The 23,981-nt window shown below is 35.2% G+C and overlaps 1 protein-coding gene across 1 annotated transcript in view; it reads left to right on the top strand.

Annotated features, from left to right (window-relative positions):
* LOC114897570 (disintegrin and metalloproteinase domain-containing protein 5-like) overlaps nucleotides 1-23,981 on the top strand; it is a 136,189-nt gene that overhangs the window by 104,915 nt on the left and 7,293 nt on the right. The window contains 4 exon segments of the mRNA XM_029226494.1: nucleotides 1,929-2,015; nucleotides 2,734-2,845; nucleotides 17,986-18,145; nucleotides 19,401-19,451. Of these exon segments, the coding sequence (XP_029082327.1) occupies nucleotides 1,929-2,015; nucleotides 2,734-2,845; nucleotides 17,986-18,145; nucleotides 19,401-19,451 (410 nt within the window).

The following is a 23,981-nucleotide window of genomic DNA, read 5'->3' as shown; positions in this document are numbered from 1 at the left end:
AGGTAAAAGAATGTTGAAATACAGTTGTTAGGTTTGAAGTAAAATCTGCTAATGTCCTATAGAGTAATAAAACCATAATTTCGGGTTATCATTTCAATCAGACAAAACTCATTTACATATCGGCCAGACAAAAACTATGTTAACATATAAGTTCACAAAATCTAGGCTCTTATCAGTACTGACTAGCAAGTTATACAAAGTACATTCCTTAAATAATTAAATAACCTTTAGGTTTACCTTAGATGGGTCCTTTAATGAATGTTCAAAAATGACATTGAAAAGAAATGTGGTTCTCCAATTTTCTCTGTTTACAAGTGTGGACAATTTTTAACAGGTATATTAGCAATATTCCAGCAGTATTTGTTTTTAATGACCTCCATACCTCTTTTTAACAGCAACATTACTTTTAAGTAATTTTTATACAGATCATTTTTTTATGTTCTGCAATATGTAATCAAGTGCTTTTGCATGCACTATAGGGAGTAATTTTTTAGCTAACATTTGAAGATCTCATGTGAATACTAGTTTGGGGCGAGTAAGTTATTATATGATCAAGCATTTTTCCTCCTTTGGAATGTTTTTGCAACAACTTTCTTGAATTGTATTCATTGTTTCAATAGAACCTCCAAATTTACACTGATTTTAACTTCTTATAATCAACTCTGATTTTTTTCTGATTGGTAGATGAATGTTTTAATTAAATTGAATACTATTATTACAATATTATATTCTGCTGTAACATATTATAGTTATCACTTATGTTATACATAAGAACAAGAGAACAGTATTAACAGTTTAATAATATAGCATACTATAATTTTAGAATGTTTTAGAATGTTCTAATATCCTACAAACAAACAATATATCTAACAACCATTTAATGTTCTAATGAATCCTAGAAATTATTAATTCCAAGAGCTACTCTGGAAAATTAAATAAATGTACATTTCTTTTGCGAGAAAGTCTCAAGGTTTGCTTGCTAAATTCAAATTTATTTTTATATAATGCTCTTTGTTAATAGTGCAAGAAAATAATCCAAGTATCTGTCACATCTTGCTCATTTGGAAACATATAGATACAAATAAGACCTGAGATCTCTCTCCCCTTGAAATGTAAATGATATTGGGTCAAATCTCTATTTCAGAATTCTGATCCTCTTCTTTCTGCATACCCTGTTATTATGATCCAAAGACACAACTCACCAAAGAACAAAACTCTTTTGTAAAGTATTGACTTTACTGAAAAATTTTGTGTAATTGGGAAAGGTCACACAATTTAATGCCATAAATTAGAACAATGTAATTCACACATTAAACATTCCTTTTCTTAGAAGGCCTTTTAGCCATCTCACCCATGGGAGTCTCTCATTGTCCTATTACCTCATATAATTACCTGTTATCCTTGCTTTCTTCTCATTTTCTTCCCCATATGGAATAGTAACTTACCTTCCTTTGCTCCTCATACCAATGATTTTAATACCTCAGCCTCCCACTCAAAGCTTCTTAACCTTGACTGCACATGATAATCACCTGGACCCTGGCCCCAGAGATTTTAATATAACGGTTTCAGGAGGTACCCAGGCCTGTGTATTTTTTAAATGCTTCTCAGATAATTATTGAACTGAAGGGACTAATCAAATTATTTTTCCAGATATTTCTCTTTCTAAGAGGACTTCTGGTGCTAGATGGTAAGAAAATAAAAGTTTCAACTTCTTATATAAGACTATACATTTACAATCTGAAAGCATATAGCTTATTTCACATTTATTTCAATGCAGTCACAATTATTACTTTATGTTTTGGATTTTTATGCCAATTCTTGGTAATACGAACTCTTGAATTTTCTTGAATTTTTTCTTATGTATTATCTATGCACACAATCTGATGGTTTGACTGAATTTGTTTTTTACTTCTTTTGCTTTGTTTCAGTATTGTCTGAGATTTAACTGTGTAGAGCTTAAATACCATGTCAATTTTCAGAGTTGCAATTCTACCAGAGATTGTAATTCAAATGGAGTAAGTAATTTCAGCTTTCATTTTAAGCAACATGCTCTGAACAATTCAGTAAACAGTTTGGAGATTTAAAGAAATCATTTGAATAATTTTTTTGATCACTTTCATGCTGCTTGGTGTCATTTAACAGTTTGTAACTTATAACTTCAATCTTATCTTCTTGAGAAATCTTGCCAAACTGTTTATTAGAGAAGATAAAGTAGAAACATTTAAGATGATTCTGGATGTATAAGATGTTTGGTAAATATGTGGGCTGGATGTGCTATAAGCACTATGTGTTACCATCTAACCAAAATGATCTTATTTTTACAGAGAGAAGGCAGGAAATGGTAAATAAAGGTCATTAGGATTTTCTTGCTGGTCTTGCTCATTAATTTAGTGTCTGGGCTGTTCTGTGAAACTAGGAAGTAAATGGTAATTAGAGGCATGTTACTGGTGATTGACAATAGTTTGGTCTGGCTGTGGGGAGAGTTGAAAGAATTTATTTGGCAAAAGAATTTATTTGGCAAAAATTGATTTGGCAACAGAAGCCAGATATACTTTTTACAGTATGGGAAATGTCAAGAGAAAATTTGTTGAATTTGTCTATTTAAGGTAAATTCTCTGGAATGGATAAATTATCTGGAATAAATTCTCTGTTGAATATGTGTAGAATATTAATTGGCCTCTATTGAAAACCATCTTTGTACATAAAAATTGTTCTACTTTCTGATTATTCTAGGTCTGCAACAATTTTAACAATTGCCATTGTAAAATGGGGTTTGCTCCTCCTCGTTGCAAGCCGATGGCAGACGATTTTGGAAGTATTGATGATGGACACAGGGGCAAAGTTGGTTAGTGTCTTTAAAACTTTATTAATCAAAGACAATATGTAAGAATAAATTACAGTTGTAGGTTCCAAGTCACATTGCAAAGCAACTAATGTCAACAAATATGGTTTTACTTTACTTGTAAGATTCTAAAAGACTCTAAGACAGCTAAGTTTGAACTCTTCTTTATATATCAACACTGACATTGTCTAACAAAAAGTGTAACTAGTGGTAGGAAATTTTAAAAGTAGAAGTTCCAGTGCATATAATTTGATTAATTTAGATTATTTACTTTGTATTGTCTCATATATTCCTAGTTTTAAATGATGTTCGTAGTCATTGTAATATTAATGCCACCAGAATCTTTCAAGGCTACTCCTTTCTCCTGCCTTTTAGGGGCTACAATCTCATCTTTAGAAATTTCCCTTTAGGATATCCCCTCTAGGGTTCCTGAGTAGTATTTTGAGATCAAGCAGGCCTGGATGAGACTGGGAACACGTGGGGGATAGTCCCTGGTTCCAGAAGGTTATTGGAGCCCACCTAAACTAACCTGGGAGAAGAGGAGGTCTGTCTACCTTTACAAACCCTTTTTCTTTTGGGGCAATTAAATGGTGAACTCCTGGGCAGACTTATGTGTAGCTTGACTATTAGTGGGGGGCATACCTAGGGTGAGTAACTTTTCAGACAGCTAAAACACAGCTGTATCAGACTGTGTATCAGACCAAAAAATAAACATAATCATTTAACATATACAACTACACGTATATTATTATTTTCACATAAATATGTTGAAAGAATAGGCATTTATTTGAAATTGTATATTATTCTGTACTGTGTACTTTTGTTACATAAATTGCTATTATTTAAGTGAAATAGCAATAGAACTAGTAAACAGTGCTGATCAATAGTAGTTTATAGAACAACCAATTAAAAAATAAAATATGTGAGCAAAAACAGCAATACTTTATAATGTGAATATTTTATAATGTAACCTCTGATACAGCAATTTATTTTACCTCTTTTTAAAAATTCTTTACTAGATATTTAAGTTTTGCATGGCTATCTTATTGTTTATTCTCAAGATACATAAACATAGGACTTTTAGAAAGGAGAAAGAATATAAATATGATAGGAATGATTAAAGATATGCTCATATTTAATGAAAATAACATTGACATGCTTCCTTCTGTGCCATAATACAGTCAGACATATTTTTGATTTTTGGTTTCATTTTCCAGATATACTTTTCTGAACTGCTTGCAGCCTGTAAGACATTCTTCTTTTAAGTAGTAGCAAAATGGAATAGAATCAAATGTAAAATTCATTTTGACTTGAAGCTCTGTTTTAACAAACCCACATTTACTGAATTCTGGTGTCAGTCCATTGCGGTGGCATTAAGCTAAGTATCTTGACAAAAACATTTGAGCATGGGATACTTGGGTCTTATTTACTAGATACAGCAGGTTTTCAGGCTTGGAAATATTATTTTGCAGCTCTTCAAAACTCATTCTCTTTGTTTCTACAGGCTTATTCTAGTAGGCCACCTCTCTGTCAATCAGCTCCTTTGCATATTTAAATTCATCTTATAGGCTGTCCATGTCTATAAGGCCCATCATATTTATACACTCCAAAGCACATTGGATGTCATGTGTTAAATCTCTCTTTCTCAGGGAGCATGCTTTAAAGCATAGAAGTAATCTTAATTAGTGAAATCTAAGTTGAATTCCACATAAATTACAGTTTTAATAAAGGAACTGAGAAGGTCCTTCTTAACTTGCTTACCCATTTCTGGTTACATTTTTTTGAGTTCTGAAGCAGTCTTATTTCCAAAAATATGAGTCATTTTTTCATTGTATGAGTTGTTGTCACAACCTGTGCAAATCATAGAACTACCCAGGTACAGTCAGTGCATCCTTTTCTATAATCCTGATGGCCCCTTCACAGGTCATCAGATTGTTTTGGAGAAATAGCACATAAATTTCTGCTTCACTACACACTTTTTTTCCTATTCTCATCCTCTATGAATTTCAAAATTAGAGAAGTACATTCTTCTTGTCCAAACTTTTAAAAATAAGATTTTACATCTTAAATATTTTAACATATCTTTTATGGTCAGTAAGGAGTACAGTCATCTTCTACACTTGTTTAAGGAAGCAATTTCTTTCCATTTTGTGAAAAAAATTTAAAAAAAAATTTTTTTTTTAAATTAAAAAAAAAATCTTGGTAAGTGCTTATGCGTTTTGAGGAAACTGAAACTGACTGAAACTTTCATTATGAAAGCATTTATATCACAGGAAAACAAATCACACTCCTTTTGGTGTTGTGTACCAGGTGTACAGGACATTTGGCAAGTGAGATCTTTTTCTTTCCTTCATTAAAAAATTTATAGGCTGAATGGAACTTGCAAAAATTTACATTTGCCCTGTCTGCTAACTACACATATAGATGAGCAAAGTCTAGTTTGTCTTTGAGCAAGATAGCAAAAATCTTTTTGTTTTATATGGTTTTATTAAAATTTTCATAGAAATTCAGAAGCCTATTTGAAACTCTGTTCTGGAAACCAAATTACCTAAGAGCTGGGGGCAATATTTTGCTGCCGCATTCACTTGGTAAAATGTGACAGAATCATTACTTCACTGTGAGGAGTCAACAGATGTTATCAAAATAACTCTTTTTTCTCCTGTTGGGCATTTTAGTTGCAATCTATGAATCTGGAAATGTAATTTCACTCAGTTTTGTAGAGCAATCAAGAAACTGAATGAATAGATAAAACATTTTTGTTCTTGTGTTGTACCCAAACTAATTCAGTGGTAGCTATTTTTATTTGAACATTGCTATCTTTTGGGAAGACAATTTGTTTTTTTCATTTAGGAAACAGAAAAATATGATTGACTTCGAAATACTTGCTTGTCTCACTGCAGACATTTGAGATTCCATCTCCATATGTAGCTTTCACAGCTCCTTCTCCACCATACCCAAATCCAAATATTTTAAATTGAGATATAACTGATGTATAACATTACATTAGTTTCAGGTGTACAACATAGTGATTTGATATTGTATACCTTGGAAAATAATCACTATAATGAGTCTAGGTAACAGCTGTCACCATGCATAGTTACAAAATTTTTTTTCTTGTGTTGAGAACTTTTAAGTTCTAATCTCTTAGCAACTTTTAAATAAGCAACACTGTATTATTGAACGCTTCTGCACACTAAGCGGAGATGTCGGCACAGCCGTTTCACACTGGGCACTCTGGTTTGAAGTGTTGGGTGCAAAGGCTCTGCACTCGACACCTTATGAGGGAGTGAAACAAGGCTAAGCACAAAGGGAAAAAAAAAGGAGGCAGAGACAAGATGGCTGGGTAGAAAGACGTTAGTTAGCTCACCCTCTCTTACAAAAACACCAAAATCACAACTAACTGCTGAACAACCATCAACAGAAAAATACTGGGACCTACCAAAAAGGATACGCTGCATCCAAATATAAAGAAAAAGCCACAACGAGATGGTAGGAGGGGCACAGTAGTGATAAATCAAATCCCATACCCATCGGGTGGGCAACCCACAAACTGGAAAATAATTGTATCGCAGAGGTTCTCCCAAAGGAGTGAAAGTTATGAGCCCCATGTCAGGCTCCCCAGCCTAGGGGTCTGTCATTGGTAGGAGGAGCCCTCTGAGCATCTGGCTCTGAAGGTCAGCGGGGTTTGATCACAGTAATTCCACAGGACTTGGGGAAACAGAACCTCCACTCTTGGAGGGCATACACAAGGTCTTGTGTGCACCAGGTCCCAGGGAAAAAGCAGTGACCTCATAAGAACCTGGACCAGACCAACCTGCTGGTATTGGAGGGTCTCCTGCACAGGCTGGGGGTGGTTGTGGACCACTGCAGGGACAAAGACACTGGTAGCAGTAGTTCTGGGGCGTACTCATTGGCATGAGCCCTGCTGGAGGCTGCCATTTCTCACCAAGACCTGGCCCCACCTAACTGCCTATAGGCTCCAGTGCTGGGATGCCTCATGCCAAACAACAAGCAGGATGGGAACATAACCCCACCTATCAGTGAACAGGTTGCCTAAAGTCTTCCTGAGCCCACAGCTTCCCACTAAACACACCCCTTGACATGGCCCTGCCCACCATAGGGACAAGACCCAGTTCCACCCACCAGTGGGCAGGAACCAGGCCCTCCCATCGGGAAGCTGGCACAAGTCCCTTAGACCAGCATCATCCACCAGGGGGCAGACAGCAGAAGCAAGAAGAATGACAACCCTACAGCCTGTGGAACGGAAACCACAATCACAGAAAGTTAGACAAAATGCGATGGCAGAGGAATATATCCCAGAGCAAGGAACAAGATAAAACCCCAGAAGAACAACTAAGTGAAGTGGAGATAGGCAATCTACCCAAAAAAGAATTCAGAGTAATGACAGTAAATATGATCTAAAATCTTGGGAAAAGAATGGAGGCACAGACTGGGAAGATACAAGAAATGGTTAACAATGAGCTAGAAAATCTAAAGAACAAACTAACAGAGATGAACAGTAAAATAACTGGAATGAAAAATACACTAGAAGGAATCAATAGCAGAATAAATGTGGCAGAAGAATGGATAAGTTACCTGGAAGACAGAATGGTGGAAATCACTGCCAGGGAACAGAATAAAGAAAAAAGAATGAAAAGAAATGAGAGTCTAAGAGACCTCTGGGACAACATTAAATGCATCTCATTATAGCAGTCCCAGAGGAGAAGAGAGAGAGAAAGGACCCGAGAAAATATTTGAAGATATAATAGCTGAAAAATTCCCTAACGTGGGAAAGGAAACAGTCACCCAAGTCAGGAAGCGCAGACTCTCAGGCAGGATGAACCCAAGGAGAAACATACTGAGACACATAGTAGTCAAATTGATAAAAATAAAAGACAGAGGAAATATAAAAAGCAACAAGGGAAAAGCAACAAATAAAATGCAAGGGAATTTGCATAAGGTTATCAGCTGATTTTTCAGCAGAAACTCTACAGGCCAGAAAGGAGTGGCATGATATATTTAAAGTGGTGAAAGGGTAGAACCTGCAACCAAGAATACTCCACCCAGCAGGGCTCTCATTCAGATTTGACAGAGAAATCAAAAGCTTTACAGACAAGCCAAAGCTAAGAGAATTCAGCACTACCAGACCAGCTTTGCAATAAATGCTAAAGGAATTTTCTAGGCGGAAAAGAAAAGGCCACAACAAGAAACAAGAAATATATGAATGGAAAAGCTCACCAGTAAAGGCAAATATATCGTAAAGGTAGGAAATAATCTGCACACAAATATATCAAAACCGGCAATTGTGAGAAGATAGTACAAATGCAGGATATTGGGAATGCATTTGAAATTAAAAGACTGGCAACTTAGAACAATCTTGTTTATATATACACTGCTATATCAAAACCTCATGGCAACCCTAAACTGAAGATCTACAGTAGATACAAGCACAAAAAGAATAAGGAATCCAAACACAACAGTAAAGTTAGTTATCAAATCACAAGAGAAGAGAACAAAAGAGGAAGGGAAGAAAAAGACCAAAAAAAACCCAAAACAATTAAGAAAATGGCAATAAAAACATATATATTGATAATTACCTTAAATGTAAATGGATTAAATCCTCCAACCAAAAGACAGAGACTGGCTGAATGGATAGAAAAACAAGACCTATATATATGCTGTCTACAAGAGACCCACTTCAGATCTAAAGACACATACAGATGGAAGTGAGGAGATGGAAAAAGTTATTCCATGAAAATGGAAATCAAAAGAAAGCTGGAGTAGCGATACTCATATCAGACAAAATAGACTTTATAATAAAGACTGTTACAAGAGACAAAGGAGGACAGTACACAATGATCAAGGGATAAATCTAAGAAGACATAACAATTGTAAATATATATGCACCCAACACAGGAACATCTCAATATATAAGACAAATGTTAACAGATATAAGAGGAGAAATTGATAGTAACACAATAATAGTGGGGGACATTAACACCCCACTTACACCAATGAACAGATCATCCAGACAGAAAATCAATAAGGAAATACAGGCCTTAAATGACACATTAGATCCTATGGACTTAATTGATATCTATATATCATTCTATCTGAAAACAGCAGAATACACATTGTTTTCATGTGCACATGGAGCATTCCCAGGATAGATCACATCTTGGGCCACAAAGCAAGCCTCAGTAAATATAAGAAAATTTAAATCATATCAAGCATCTTTTTTGACCACAGTGCTATGAGATTAGAAATCAACTATAAGAAACAAACTGTAAAATACTGTATTATTTACTACAGTCACCATGATGTACATTAAATCCTCATGATGTATTTATTTTGTAAGTGGAAGTTTGTACCTTTTGACCCCCTTCAGCCAATTTGCTCATCCCCCACCCCAATGCGTGGCAACCACCAATCTGTTCTCTGTATCTATGAGCTTGTTTTTTGTTTTGTTTTGTTTTTTAGATTCTACATGTAAGTAAGATCATATGGTACTTGTTTTACTCTGTCTGACTTATTTCATTTAGCATAATGAAATATATGAGCCTTGAGGCTCATCCATGTTCTTGCAAATGCCAAGATTTTATTCTTTTTATGGCTGAATAATATTTCATTTTATATATGTATACATATATCACATTTTTTGGTCAGGATGATGGATGATTGTTTCCATATCTTGGCTGCTGTAAATACTGCTGCAATGACCATGGAGGTATACGTATCTTTTTAAGTTAGTGTTTTCATTTCTTTTGGGTATATACCCAGAAGTCGAATTGCTGGATCATATGGTAGTTATATTCTTAAATTTTTTGAGGAACTTGCATGCTGTATTCCATAGTGGCTAACCCAATTTACATTCCAACCAACACTGCATGAGGGTTTCCTTTTCTCTACATCCTCACCAACACTTGTTATGGCTATTTTTGAGAATAGCCATTCTGACAGGTGTGAGGTAATATCTCATTGTGGTTTTGATTTGAATTTTCCCAATGATTTGTGACGTTGAGCATCTTATCATATACTTGTTGGCTATTTGGATGTCTTCTTTGGAAAAATGTCTATTCAAATCTTCTGCCCATTTTTTAATTGGATTTTTTTTTGTTTTGCTCTTAAGTTGTATGACATCTTTGTATATTTTGGATATTAACCCCTTATCAGATGTATGATTTGCAAATATATTTTCCCATTCACTAGGTTGTCTTTTCATTTTGTTGCTAGTTTCCTTTGCTGTGAAATAGCTTTTACATTTGATGTTTTGCTACTTGTTGATTTTTGCTTTAGTTGCCTTTGCTTTTGGTGTCAGATTCAAAAAATCATCACCAAGATTAAAGTCAAGGAGTTTACTGCCTATATTTTCTTCTAGGAGTTTTATGGTTTCAGGTCTTACATTCAACTCTTTAATCCATTTTGAGTTAATTTTTATGTGTTGTGTAAGATAGTGGTCCAGTTTCACTCTTTTACATGTAGCTGTTCAGTTTTCCCAACACAATTTATTGAAGAGACTATCCTTTCTAGATTGTATATTTTTGGCCCCTTTGTTATATGTTAATTGACCATATATGCATGGTTTATTTCTAGGTCCAAATTATTTTTGGCATGTTGTACAATATGCTATGTTTTGGTTACTTACATATCTAATCTAGTTGTATATGTTCTTCCATCTGTCACTAGGAACAGTCATTTAGCCTTCTTGTTCAGTGATGTCTGGGTCATGCTGGTGTTAGTATTGTCATCATTCTGATTTTTATTATCTGAGCTCTTAGAAAAGATCACAATGTTGACAATATGAAAAATTAGTGCTATCTTGACACAAAGCACAACAGTTAATCCACAGACTAAGTCAAAGATGTACTGTTCACATTAATGATTTCAATACCCTTAGGTTGCACACTTTCACTCAGAGTGAACATCAGTAGTCAGAGTTAAAAACAGCAACAGCAACTGCAGATAATCTATGCTATATTCACTTGACACCAAAACAATGTTGCTTTTAGTTCCTGGGTATTTTTTTTAAGCTTCTGTATGAATTTTGTTTTTTCCTTCCAAACTTCCAAGCCAGTTTCTAAAAATCAGAAAATTTCCCATCCTGTTAATGGATGCCCCGGTATATAAGGCTTTCCTTACAACACTTGGAACAGTGCCAGGCCAACAATCATAGTTAGTTACCCTAGGCCACTTTAGGTCCAAATGGCAGTACTGTGGTTGCACCTGAGCCTGGGCTCAGAGGAAACCTTCCAATACAACTAGTTTCTTTTAGTCAGCTGCTGTAGGCTGTATTCATCCCCTCTATTCTGGGGCCTGTAGGTCTACCCCGAAAGCCCTGGGCTGGTATGCCAGCTGACTGCCTGTTCTGTGCCCAAATTATCTCCTTGGGGCCCTGTACCCAGTCAAGGAAACCCTGGGCTGCTGATGGGCCTGGACTCCATGTGGGAGACACCCTTGTGATGCTGAATGCATTTGGGGGCATAAAGAGTTTGAGAGGCAAGGTGATCCCAAGGAATCCAAGTTTGCTTTATATCCTCATTTTATTTATTTTGAATATCACTGACTTATGTTAACAGAATATGGCCTGGAAAAACCTCAAATTATGGAATTTATCATGGCCTTATTTGTAACCAGTATCTTATTGTCTTTTGTTAATATTTCATGGATATTTTCAAAGAATGTATAATCTTTTTACAGCATTACATACAAAGATATAACATGTACATAATTAAATATAATTAAATATGTGTGGTTGTGTGTATGACTTACTTGTTTGCATATTCTAGAATCTAAATCCTCATATATTTTTGTTAACTTGTCTACTTGGTATATAAAATTTATACATCAAGTTTATTTAATCTTATATTATAATTTTTCTTTTAATAATTTTTAGATAATCTTAACCCCAGAAGTTAACCACTACTAATATTATATATTATTATTGATTTTCAGGTGTTATTATCAACCTTTTAAATATATGACAAGCCAACAGTAAAAAAATTTCCACTCGCATTTCTTTAATTTCATGAGGCTTCCCAATTATCTTATGGTTGTAGGAAATTTATAATTATTCTGCGTATTTTTCTTTCATTACCCTTGACAATCACTTCTAGTGATATTTTTGACCTTTTCTAACACACATACATTTTTATATGTATATGTTTAATTGTTAAACATGCATAACATAAAATTTACCATTTTAACCATTATTAAATGTATGAATCAGTGACATTAAATATATTGGTGTACACTGTTGTAAACCCACCATCCATCTCCAGAACTCTTTCATCTTGCAAAACTGGAACTCTATATTCATTAAACGATAATTCCCCATTCCTCTCTTCCTCAACCCCTGGAGGCCACCATTCTACTTTCTGTTTCTATGAATTTGACCACTTTCACATACCTTATAGAAGTGGAATTATACATTATTTGTCCTTTTATTTATGGTTTATTTCATTTAACATAATGTCTTCAAAGTTCACCCATGTTGTAGCATGTCAAAATTTCATTCCATTTTAAGGCCATATAATATTTGGTTGCATGTATATATCACATTTGGTTTATCCATTGATCTGCTGATGGATACCTGGCTTACTTCCACCTTTTGACTATTGTGGATAATGATGCTGTGAACGTGGGTGTACAAATATCTGTTTGAGTCCATGCTTTCAATACTTTGAGTATATACCTAAATGTGGAATTGCTGGATAATATAGTAATCCTATATTTAACTTTCTGAGGAACCACCAAACTCTTTTTCATAGAGGCTGAATCATTTTACATTCTCATCAATGAGTTTTCTAATTTCTCCATATCCTCACCAACTTTTCTTTTTATAGTAACCAACCTAATAAGTGTAAAGTGATAACTCATTGTGGTTTTGATCTCTCTATGGGTATATCAGGATCTGTGGATCAAACATTACCAGTTTAATTTTTAAGAATATCATCATTTTGTTGAACACTGTTATCAGAAGATCTGTTGTATTTTATTTTATTTTATTTATTTTTTTTTTTTTTTGCGGTACGCGGGCCTCTCACTGTTGTGGCCTCTCCCGTTGCGGAGCACATGGATCACGGGCCCAGCCACTCCGTGGCATATGGGATCTTCCCGGACCGGGGCACGAACCCGTGGCCCCTGCATCAGCAGGCGGACTCTCAACCACTGCGCCACCAGGGAAGCCCGATCTGTTGTATTTTAAATTGCTACTTTTAATTATAGGAAACCTGATTTTTGTGTGTACATTTTATCAATGGACTATCATCATTTTCAAAAGGCTTTTAGTTGATTTTTTTTAGGGGGTTGATATTTTTTAAATGATATGAACTGAAGTTAATAATTTTGCCACAGCCTTTTTAATAATAATTTTCCTTTCTTTCCTCTTCTTCAGTTAATTTCACCTTCTCTCTCTCTCTCATTTCATAATTGTATTGGGTAATCCATTCAGAATAACAGGAAATCATCATGAAAGAGGCTATCATTACTTCTTAGGAATACCTCTAATATTGTCTCATGAAAAGGCTGCTCCTTTTGATTCAATATTTATCTTGCTGAGAAAATATTTATCTCTCCCAATTTTATTTAAAATCAGGAATGTATTTTGGGCTTTATTAGATATGTGTAAGGCATCTATTGAACTGATTATATTGTCTTATATTGCCTTTGAAGATTTTCTAATACTAAACCATCTTGTCTTCTAGCCTGAAGTTCTCTAGACTATTAGGTAATGAATATCGCTAGGAAGGAAAGTGTTTTTTTGAAGTACAGTCAATTTACAATGTATTAGTTTCACGTTTACAGCATAGTGATTCAAAGTTTTTATAGATTATAGTCCATTTAATGTTATTAGGATATTGGCTCTATTCCCTGTGCTGCACAAATATAACCTTGTAGCTTATTTTCTACATAGAAGTTTATACCTTTTAATCCCTTTCCCCTCCCCCCTTCCCACTCTCCACTGGTAATCACTTGTTTGCTTGGTGTTCCACAGCTAGTTCTCCCTTCAATGGATGGCCTAGGGAATAAATGACCTCATCCATTCTTTCATGAAAATACACTATTAGTCTGCTTGGTTGCCATAACAAAATGCCACAGACTGGGTATCTTAAACAATAGAAATTTATTCTCTCACAGCTGTGGAGGCTGGGAACCCATGATCGAGGTGCTGGCAAATTCGGTTTCTGGTGAGAGCTCTCCTCCTGGCTTGCATATGGCTGCCTTCTTGCTGAGTCCTCTGTGTGTGTGGAGAGAGAAAGCTCTCTGGTGTCTCCTCCTCCTCTTATAAGAACATCAGTTCCATCAGATTAGGACCCCACCCTTATGATCTCAACCCTAATTACCTCCCAAAGGCCTCATCTCCAAATACCATCACACTGGGGTTTAGGGATTCAAATCAGCATATGAATTTGGGGGAACACTATTCAGTCCATAACATTCCATCGTATGGCTCCCCAAATTCATGTCCTCCTTTTATGCAGAATATGTCCACCCCATCTCAGTAGCTCCAAAAGTCTTAACCCGTTTCAGTATAAATTCCAAATACAACGTCTCTTCTAAATATCATCTACATCAGGAATGGGTGAGACTTTAGGTATGATTCATCTTGAGGCAAAATTCTTCGCCATTTTTGAACGTGTGAAAGTTACGTGCTTCCAGAAAACAAAGGTGAGAAAGGCATAGGATAGACATTCTTGTTCCTAAAGGGAGAAATTGGAAAGAAGAAAGGGGTGACAGATCCCAGTAAATACAAATAAAACCTAGCAAGGCAAATTCAATTTGATTTTAAGGTTGGAAGATAATCCTCTTAGGTTTGATGTTCTGCCCTCCAGGCCCATTGGGGTAGCAGCCTGCAGTAGCCCCAGAGCCTGCAGTAGAGTCTACCCCACTCCTTCAGCTCTAGATAGAGGCCCCATCCATACTGCTCTTTGGAGTGGCCCTGCCCCTCTCAACCACTGGGTGGGGGAGCTTGGCTGGTCAAAACCGAGGAGGGGACAGCTCCTGGACCTGTGATGGGGGGAGGAAGCCTTGATCTCTGAATCACCTTCGCGTCCTTCTCTTTTCTTGAAGGATAAAGTATATTGGCAGCCACATAGCTCTATTGCCCCGTGCTGTTCCCTTTGGTCCAACCTGGCAGTGTTTCTGCTGGTGTAATCTCATCCTTATTCCTGACTTTTCCTGAGGTGGTTCACATGCACAGTCTCTTTATCAGATGATTTTTCCATCCACACTTTTGGTATGTTCTCTCTAAAACATGTTTTCCCATTTTTTGCAATACGGATAGACTGAGAATTCTCCAAATCTTTAAGTTCTGGTACCTCCCTGTGTAACGCTTACTTCTTCAATTTATCTCCTTCTCTCACATATTACTATAAGCAGTCAGGAGTACCCAGACTACATCTTCAACATTTCACTTAGAAATCTTCTTAGTTAATTATCCAGTTTCATGGCTCGCATGTTCTATCTTCCATAAAACACGAGGTTACAATTTAGCCAAGTTTTTTGCCACTTTACAGCAGGAGTTGCCTTTTCTTAATCATTTTCCTTTTCTGTCTAGAATCTCACCAGAAACAACTTTCATGTAAATATTTCTACCACCATTCTGTTCATGATTATCTTTGTACTCTCTAAGAAGATGTAGGCTTTCTCTTCTGCTCTCCTCTTTTCTCCCTGAGCCCTCACCAGAGTTGCTTTCACCGTCCATATTTCTACCAACAGTCTCTTCAGATTAATCTAGGAGTTTTCTAAAATGTGCCTCAAAATTCCTCTAGCCACTACCCGTTACGAGTCCCAAAGCCATTTCCACATATTTAGGTATTTATTATAACAACACCCTGCTTCTTGGTACCAAAATCAAAATTCTCCAGAGAAACAGGATCAATAGTATGGAGAGAGAGAGAGAGAGAGAGAGAGAGAGAGAGATGTTTTAGAAGGAACTGATTGGCTCATGTGATTACGGAGGCTGACAAATCCCAAGATGTGCAGAGTGAGTCAGTAAACTGCAGCCCCAGGAGAGCCAATGGTGCAATTTTTGTGTGAAGGGCAGCAGGCCTGAAGGTCAGGAAAAGCTGTCGTCTCAGTTTGGGTACCTCAGGCAGGAAGAATCTTCCCATATCCACTGGAGGGTCAGTGTTTTTGTTTTATTAAGGCCTCCAGGATGAGGCCCACCCACATTAAAGAAAGCTACTGCTTTACTCAGTCTACTGATATGAATGTTAATCTCATTTGAAAACACCCCATAGAAACACCCAGAATAATATTTGACCAAATATCTGAGGTCATTGTGGCCCAGTCAAACGGATGCATAAAATTAACTGTTACATGTATGAACAGTGTTTGCTAGAGAAAGATAACAGGAGTCCCTCTCTATAAAATGTTTTTGGCAGGATATACTCATCCATATACATAATTATTCTAAGTAAACCTGGAGTTACTGATTTATGGTGGAATAGCTGGCTGGAAAAACTTGGTAATCATGTAAACTGTGTAACTAACAGTGCAAAAGTGAAAATGACTATTTATGAGCAATTTTGTGTTTACTTTACACAAAGCTCTCCATCTCTGTTTTCTGTAATCAATCTGAATGTGGCACAGGGTGGAGGATAGGGAAGCTTTGGGAGCTGCCCCTGATGCATGCTGGCTCCTCCAGGGAAAAATCTTTTATTTCTATACCTGATATTTACCCATAAAGTTTGGTATGGGTAAGATCTATGTTTTGGGGAGTTTGATATGACAGTTAAATGCTTGAGTCATAAAGGCTAAGACACTTTGGGGTCATAAAAGGAAGGAGGTGAAAAACCATGAACAATAGTTAAATGACTGGATGATTCCCTGAGGCATCTTTAGAAGGAGGAAGAAGCCTTGAGGCAGATTATTGGGGACTAGTTTAACCAATGGGAAATGGAGATTCCGAGTAGTTAACTTAATGAAGGTCACCAAACTGAGAGGAGAGTTAGTAGAAAATTTTCTTTGTTGGCTGGTATAAATAAGTAGTGCTTGTTAAAACTAGACAGTGTAAGTGAAAGAAGTGATACCAACTTTTCCTACTTAGACTTCCAAGGCCACCTGGGCATATATTACATTCATTTTCAAATAACCCATGTGGTATCACTGATTACCCGGAAGACTATACACATAGCTGAGAATCAATCTGCAGCCAGAGAGGATGATCTCTTCATCTGATTCACTTGTTTTCTAATTACAAATACCATGTAATCTTTGTCTCGAAGATACTGGGAACCCCAAGCGCATGCACAAAGCTGACTGAAAAAATGTTGCTCCTACCTTGAACTCGCTTAAAACAAAAACATGGGGGAAAAGGGAGAAGTGCTGGGACAGTAGTAAGAGGAGTATTTTGAGCCTCAGCGGTCATCCACACTGTAGCTGGGGAGTTGCTCTTCTGACAGTCAGCTCCTCCAGTGTGGCAAAGAAGTGATAGAGTCATAGTTCATATCAAATAAAAGGAAGCATACCAACAAATTGTGGAGAAAGCAGAACTCGATACATTATGAATCCGGAAAGGTGAATGCAGATGTCAGCTGAGAATCTACAAGAACAGATGAGGAAAATGTAGATATTAGCACTAGTCAGTCAGAAGTGGGTCAAAGCCAAGCTTAGCCATGCATTCTATAAAATAATCCTAGAGCCATTTTAACAATTTCCTATTGCTGCATATTTGATTAATGAGCTTAAGTTTAGAGACTACTGATTTTTAATTTTTAGGAAAAAAATTGTAGTAATGTTAAGAGAAATTAAATGCCAGATACCCCACATTTAATTCTCACATACAGGTACAATCCAATACTCTTTGTGATATACATGTTTGAGCCTCGGAAACCCTGTATCAGAACAGAATTGAAGAAATATTTGCAAGTATTAAATATGTGGTCCATGAAAGAACATTACTACCTTCAATCAAGGAAATCACCATTGGGTGGAAGTTTGAAAACTCAAAAACATCAGTAAAGCGCTAGTAACAGCCCATTTTATATATTAGTTTAGGTTTTCAGATTTTATTATATTCACAGTCTATGTGAATGAAATTTTTAGTTTTGGGGAATATTGTTGGTAATGATACCCCTCCACCTTTTGATTTGGTTAATAAAATCTCTGACATAATTTGAAATGGATGCTTTCCATTCTAGGTAAAAAGGTTTTGCTGGAGAGATCTCTCAGTCATCCAAAACACAGATTTCAATTGATTTTCTACATTTCTCTACCTGTGTTCATCATTATTATTGCTGTTATAATAAGCCAGAGTAAAATAAGGGAGCTATGCTACAGAGGAGAACCTGAAAGTGAGAGGTATATATATTTTAATTCTTATTAAATTAAATAAGTCAAGAAAAAAGTAGTCAAGTTTCATCAGGAATAAGCTAAAACTGTAGGTAAAACATACGAGGATGGCCCAGGGATACATTTCAAAGTAGCTTGGTGTTTTCATGTTTTCTCTGGTTTTACTCATTACTAAAACCATTCATTTTACCACCAGTATCGCTTGAGGAGGAGATATGGGTGCCAAGGGTATTGTGGAGGTTTATTCGTCCTCTTAATCCACTGATTCTGTCTAAATAGTCAAATTGTCCATGAGCTTCATGAGAATAAATAACACTGCATTTAAAAAGTAAATAAATAAATAAAATTTTAAGATATAGATCCTCAGACCAGTGGTAAATAACTTTATCAGAACACCCCACTCAACTAGATATAATACCTATGAACCTGCCTGCATAATATTTATTTTCCTAATTATTGCTGATTTGTCCAGTCATTTCTCAACTAGAAATTACATGTGTAATTCATACTAATCAGGTTAGGAGACAGGAGGAAGCATCATGGAGTGGGGAGAAAATTATATTTAGCCTCAGAAAACCTGGTTTCAACTCCTAAATCTTGCATATCTTGCTAACTATGATATCTTGAGCAAGGGATTTGATCTTTATGTTCTTAAAATTATTCTCTATAACTCTACAAAATGTGAGATAATAGCTTTCCAATGTATCATAAACTTTTGGGTACACCAAATTAATAAATGAAATCACATTATCTGTAATCAGTTACACAACTATTTAAACATCATTATTGATCCCCTTAGTCATAATTTACTGTATTCTTCCAGAGAGGTATTTACCTCTAGTTTTACCTTCCAAGAAGTGATATGAAGAGAAGATCTGAGTATGTTACGAGAGGATGAAAGAAATCTGTAGAAATATATGGAAAAATTAACTGAAATTTTTGACTGCTACTTTATGGTTTTGGTTTAATTTGGCTTGAGGAGTTAGTGATATCATAGAATTAGGGGGCCTATCTGTAAAATTGAGTAAATGTAAAATGAGGATGTGAGGATTTTGTCAACAAAGCAAGGTGGCTGATGGCATTTGTTCTAATATTGAGATGGTACCAGTTTTATTTGTTTTGTTTTATTTTGCTGGAAGGAGACATTATATGTAGTGAATCACTTTGTTTCTTTGAAGAACATTTTTCGTTCAAATAGTCACTTAATTGTTCAACGTTTTTAAATTCCCCCACTTATTTAAAATAAACTTTATCGATGTTATAGATCTGTGTCGGAAGAAAGCAGCAGTAACAGCAAGTTGTCACTCAGTGTAAGGTGAGTGTAGAACGAGTGATTGATTAACCATTTGGCATCATACCTTTTGATCATTATTGAAGGAGCGCTTAAAAATTGTTAGTTTGAAACCAAAACATTTGTTGATAATATTCTTTGTGGTTCCCATTGTAGGTGATTTTATAATGCTAAACAATAAAACTTGATTTCATTATGTCTCAACCTCTCCTCCCTGACCTACACCAAAGGAGTGGTTTTTGTGCACCCACACCAGCATTTATGACCACATAAGTTTTAGGATTCTTTTTTTTTTGAGGTTTGGTAAGCAGCACTTATATGTTGATGACATTTTACTGCCACATAATAAGAGGACTGATACTATAAAAATGTCAGATGTGCTTATAGTTATAATATTATCTCAGAAAAAAATTATTGCTAATAAGATAGAGCCTTGGAGTTTTCATTCATTTTACTGTCTTAAGATCCCAAATAACAACCGAACTTTACACATCAAGGAATGAAGAAAATAACAAACTAAGCCCAAAGTAAGTGAAAGGAAGGAAATAGTAAAGGTCAGAGGAGATATGAACAAAATGAAGAAGAAAAAAGCAATTTTAAACATCAACAAAAGTAAGCATGTTTTTTGAAAAAAGAAAGAAAGAAACCTTTAGCTGGACTCTCTAACACAAAAAGAGAGAAGACTAATATAAATAAAACCAGAAATAAGAGGGGAGACATTACAAATGATACTATACAAATAATCTTTTTATAGTTTATAGTTCATGAAAGATTACTGTGAATATTTGTATGCCAAGAAACTGAAGAACCAAAAAGAAATGAATACATTCCTGGAAACATACAACCTGCCAAGATTAAATCATGAAGAAATAGAAAGTGAGCAGATTAAAAACTAGTTAAGGAGAATTGAACCAGTAACTAAAACCCTCCCAACAAAGAAAAGCCCAGGACATATTGGCTTTACTGGTGAATTCTGCCAAACATTTAAAGATGGATTAAAGCCAATATTTCTAAAATTCTTCCAAAAAGTAGAAAAGGAGGTAACACTTACAAACTCATTTTATGAGGCCAGCATTACTCTGATACCAAAATTGATAAGGACACTACAGAAAAAGGAAACTACAAGCTAATATCTGTGATGAATATAGATGCAAAAATTCTCAACAAACTACTAGCAAAGCAAATTCAACAGCACATGAAAAGGATCATGCACCATGAGAAAGTGATATCATGGGAGTGCAAGGATGGTTCAACATATGAAAATCAATCAATGTGATACACTCACCACATTAACAAAATGAAGAATGAAAATGACAAGATCGTCTCAATAGATACAGAAAAAACGTTTGACAAAATTCAAAATGTTTTTATGATATATTCTTTCCACAAATTAAAAATAGAAGGAATTTACAGCATGATAAAGGCCATATATGAGAAGCTAACAGCTAATATCATAGTCAAACTGAAAACGTTGAAGCATTTCCTCTAACATCAGGGACAAGGTAAGAGTGCCCACTGGCACCATATATATTCAACCTAGTACTGGAAGTATTAGCCAGAGCAATTAGGTGACAAAAGACATCTACATCAGAAAGGAAGAAGTGAAGTTGTTTTTGTTTTCAGATGTCATGTTCTTACACATAAAAAACCCTAAAGATTCCACAAAAAAATTATTAGAACTAATAAACAAGATTAGTAAAGGGGCTGGCTCCAAGATCAATGTACAATAATCAATTACATTTCTATATACTAAAAATAAGCTATCTTAAAATGAAGTTCAGAAAACAATCCCATAGATAATTGGATCAAAAAATAAAATACTTACAAATAAACTTAACTAAGAATGTGAAAGACTTGTGTACTGATAACTAAAAGAAAGCAGTGAAAGAAATGGAAAGACATCCTGTGTTCATGGGCTGAAGCAATTAATATTGTTAAAATATCCATACCACTCAAAGGTATCTACAAATTCAATGAAACCCCTGTCAAAATTCCAATGGCATTTTTCACAGAGATATTAACAAAAATTCTAAAATTTGTGTGGAACCACAAAGGACCCTCAATAGCCAAAACATTTTGAGAAAGAACAAAGCTGGATGCATCATACATCCCGATTTTAAAATATATTGCAAATCTACTGTAATCAAAACAGTATGGTACTGTTAAAAAGACAGATAAAGACCAATGGAACAGAATAGAGAGCCCAGGATTCAATCCCCTTATAGATGGTCAAATGACCTTTGAAAGGGTACCAAGAATATGCAGTGGGACATGGTGGTGGGAAAACTGGATAGCCACATGCAAAAGAATGAAATTGAACCCTTACATCATACACAAAAATCAACTCAAAGTGGATTAAAAGTGACCCCAAAGTGTAAAACTCCTAGAAGAAAACATAGGGGGGAAACTTCGTATCATTGGTCTTCACAATCAATTTTTGGGTTGATATCAAAAGTACAGGCAACAAAAGCAAAAAATAGACAAGTGGGGCTCCATCACACTAAAAAGGCTTCCGCACAGCAAGGGAAACATTTAATAGAGTGAAAGAGCAACCTATGGAATGGGATAAAATATTTTTAAACCATGTATCAGAAAAAGGGTTAATAACCAAAACACATAAGGTACTCCTACCATTGATACAAAAAAGAAAATAAAACCTGATTTTAAAATGGGCTAAAGACTTGAATAGATGCTTCTCCCAAAATACCATACTTAGGGCCAACAGATATAGGAAAAGATAGCTCAGATCACTAATCATCAGGGAAATTCAAATCAAAACCATATGAGGTATCACCTGTTAGAATGGCTATTATAAAAAAAAAAAAACCCACAAAAGTCAACAAGTGTTGGCAAGGATGTGGAGAAATTGGAATCATTGTACAATGTTGGTGGGAATGCAAGATATTGTGGCCACTGTGCAAAACTGTTGAGGATTCCTCAAAAAATTAAAAATAGAACTACTGTATGACCAGCAGTCCTACTTCTGGATATTTTTCCGGAAGAATTGAAATCAGGATCTCAAAGCAGTATTAGCATTTTCGTGTTCATTGCAGCACCACTTACAATAGCCAAGATGTGAATACAAGCTAAATGTCCATCATTGGATGAATGGATAAAGAAAATGTGGTATATACATATAATGGAATGTTGTTCAGCCATTAAAAAGAAGGAAATCCTGCATCTATGACAACATAGATGAACCTTGAGGACATTATGCTGAGTGAAATAAGCCAGTCACAGAAGGACAAATAACTGCATGATTCCACTTAAGATATCTCAAATAGTGAAGCTCGTAGAACTGAGAGTAGAATGGTTGTTGCTTCAGGCTGGGATGACAGGAAAGTGGGATGTTGCTAATCAATGAGAATGAAGTCTCAGTTGTGCAAAATCTAGAGATCTGCTGTACAACGTTGTCCCTATTGTTAAAAATGTATGCTTAAATTTTTGTTAAGAGAGTAGATCTCATTTAAGTGTTCTTAAGCACAGTAGAATAAAATTTTTAAACCTTGAGGAAGTTTTGCTTCACAAAAGACACCCTTATGAAAGGGAAAAGGGAAGCCACAATGTGGGAGACGATGTCTGTGATACATATTTCCAATAAAGAACTCATACTCAGAATATATACAGAATCCCTGTAAACCAGTAACAAAATGCGGGAAAGCCTAATAGGCAAAATATTTGAAAAGACGCTTCACAAAAGGTGATATCAAAGGAGCTCAAAACATGAAAAATTGCTCAACATCATTAATCATCAGAAATAGACAAATTAAAAACGAGTGTCCCCTACACACCTATAAGAGTGGCTAAAATTAAAAGAACAGGCAACCTCAAGTGTTGGTTAGAATATCAAGCAACAAGGACTCTCACACACTGCAGGCAGGAGCATATATTTTATCACTTTAATACTTTTATTACAGTTCAGCACTGTAGCATCTTCTAAAGTTATCAGGTTTCAGTTGTTTACAATTTTCATTTTTAAAACTATCATGCTTACATTTTATATTTACTTTATATTATAACTAAACTTTTATTTCCTAGAATTTTGCAAAGGAGATTTTCCATAAATTTTGAGTCTAATTACCTAAAATATTTTTTTCCTTTTCCATTTAATTTGAATCTGCTTGTCTTTACTTCTTTTTTTATACTTTTAACTTTAAATCTTATTCTTTTCTTTTCAAATATCAATAATCTGTATATAGGTAAGCTTCTGTATATTTAACACAAATTCACTAAATATTTTTTATATAAAAGGGTAGGAAAAATTGAGAAAAAGATTCTGAAATTCATATGACAGGAAAGTAGGGATAACCAGGTAAACTTTAGAACTAACAATTAGTTAAAATATAGATCTTTTTATTTTCAAAAAGCATCTTTCTGATTTTTAATGATTATCAAGTATTTATTAAAATATCTAAAATACCTTGGTAGGTATATGAATTAAAGATAAATTTCTCATAATCACAATACCCAAAGAAAAGTTCCATTAACAATATAGATGTATATATTCTTAAAAAATTTTTCTAAAGAATAAACATAGGGCTTCCCTGGTGGCGC

Source organism: Monodon monoceros, unplaced genomic scaffold (genome assembly GCF_005190385.1).
Source record: "Monodon monoceros isolate NGI ecotype Baffin Bay Population unplaced genomic scaffold, NGI_Narwhal_1 Super_Scaffold_17, whole genome shotgun sequence".
NCBI classification, from domain to species: domain Eukaryota; kingdom Metazoa; phylum Chordata; class Mammalia; order Artiodactyla; family Monodontidae; genus Monodon; species Monodon monoceros.
The sequence above is the reverse complement of the archived record's forward strand: the minus strand, read 5'-3'. Positions and strand labels throughout refer to the sequence as shown.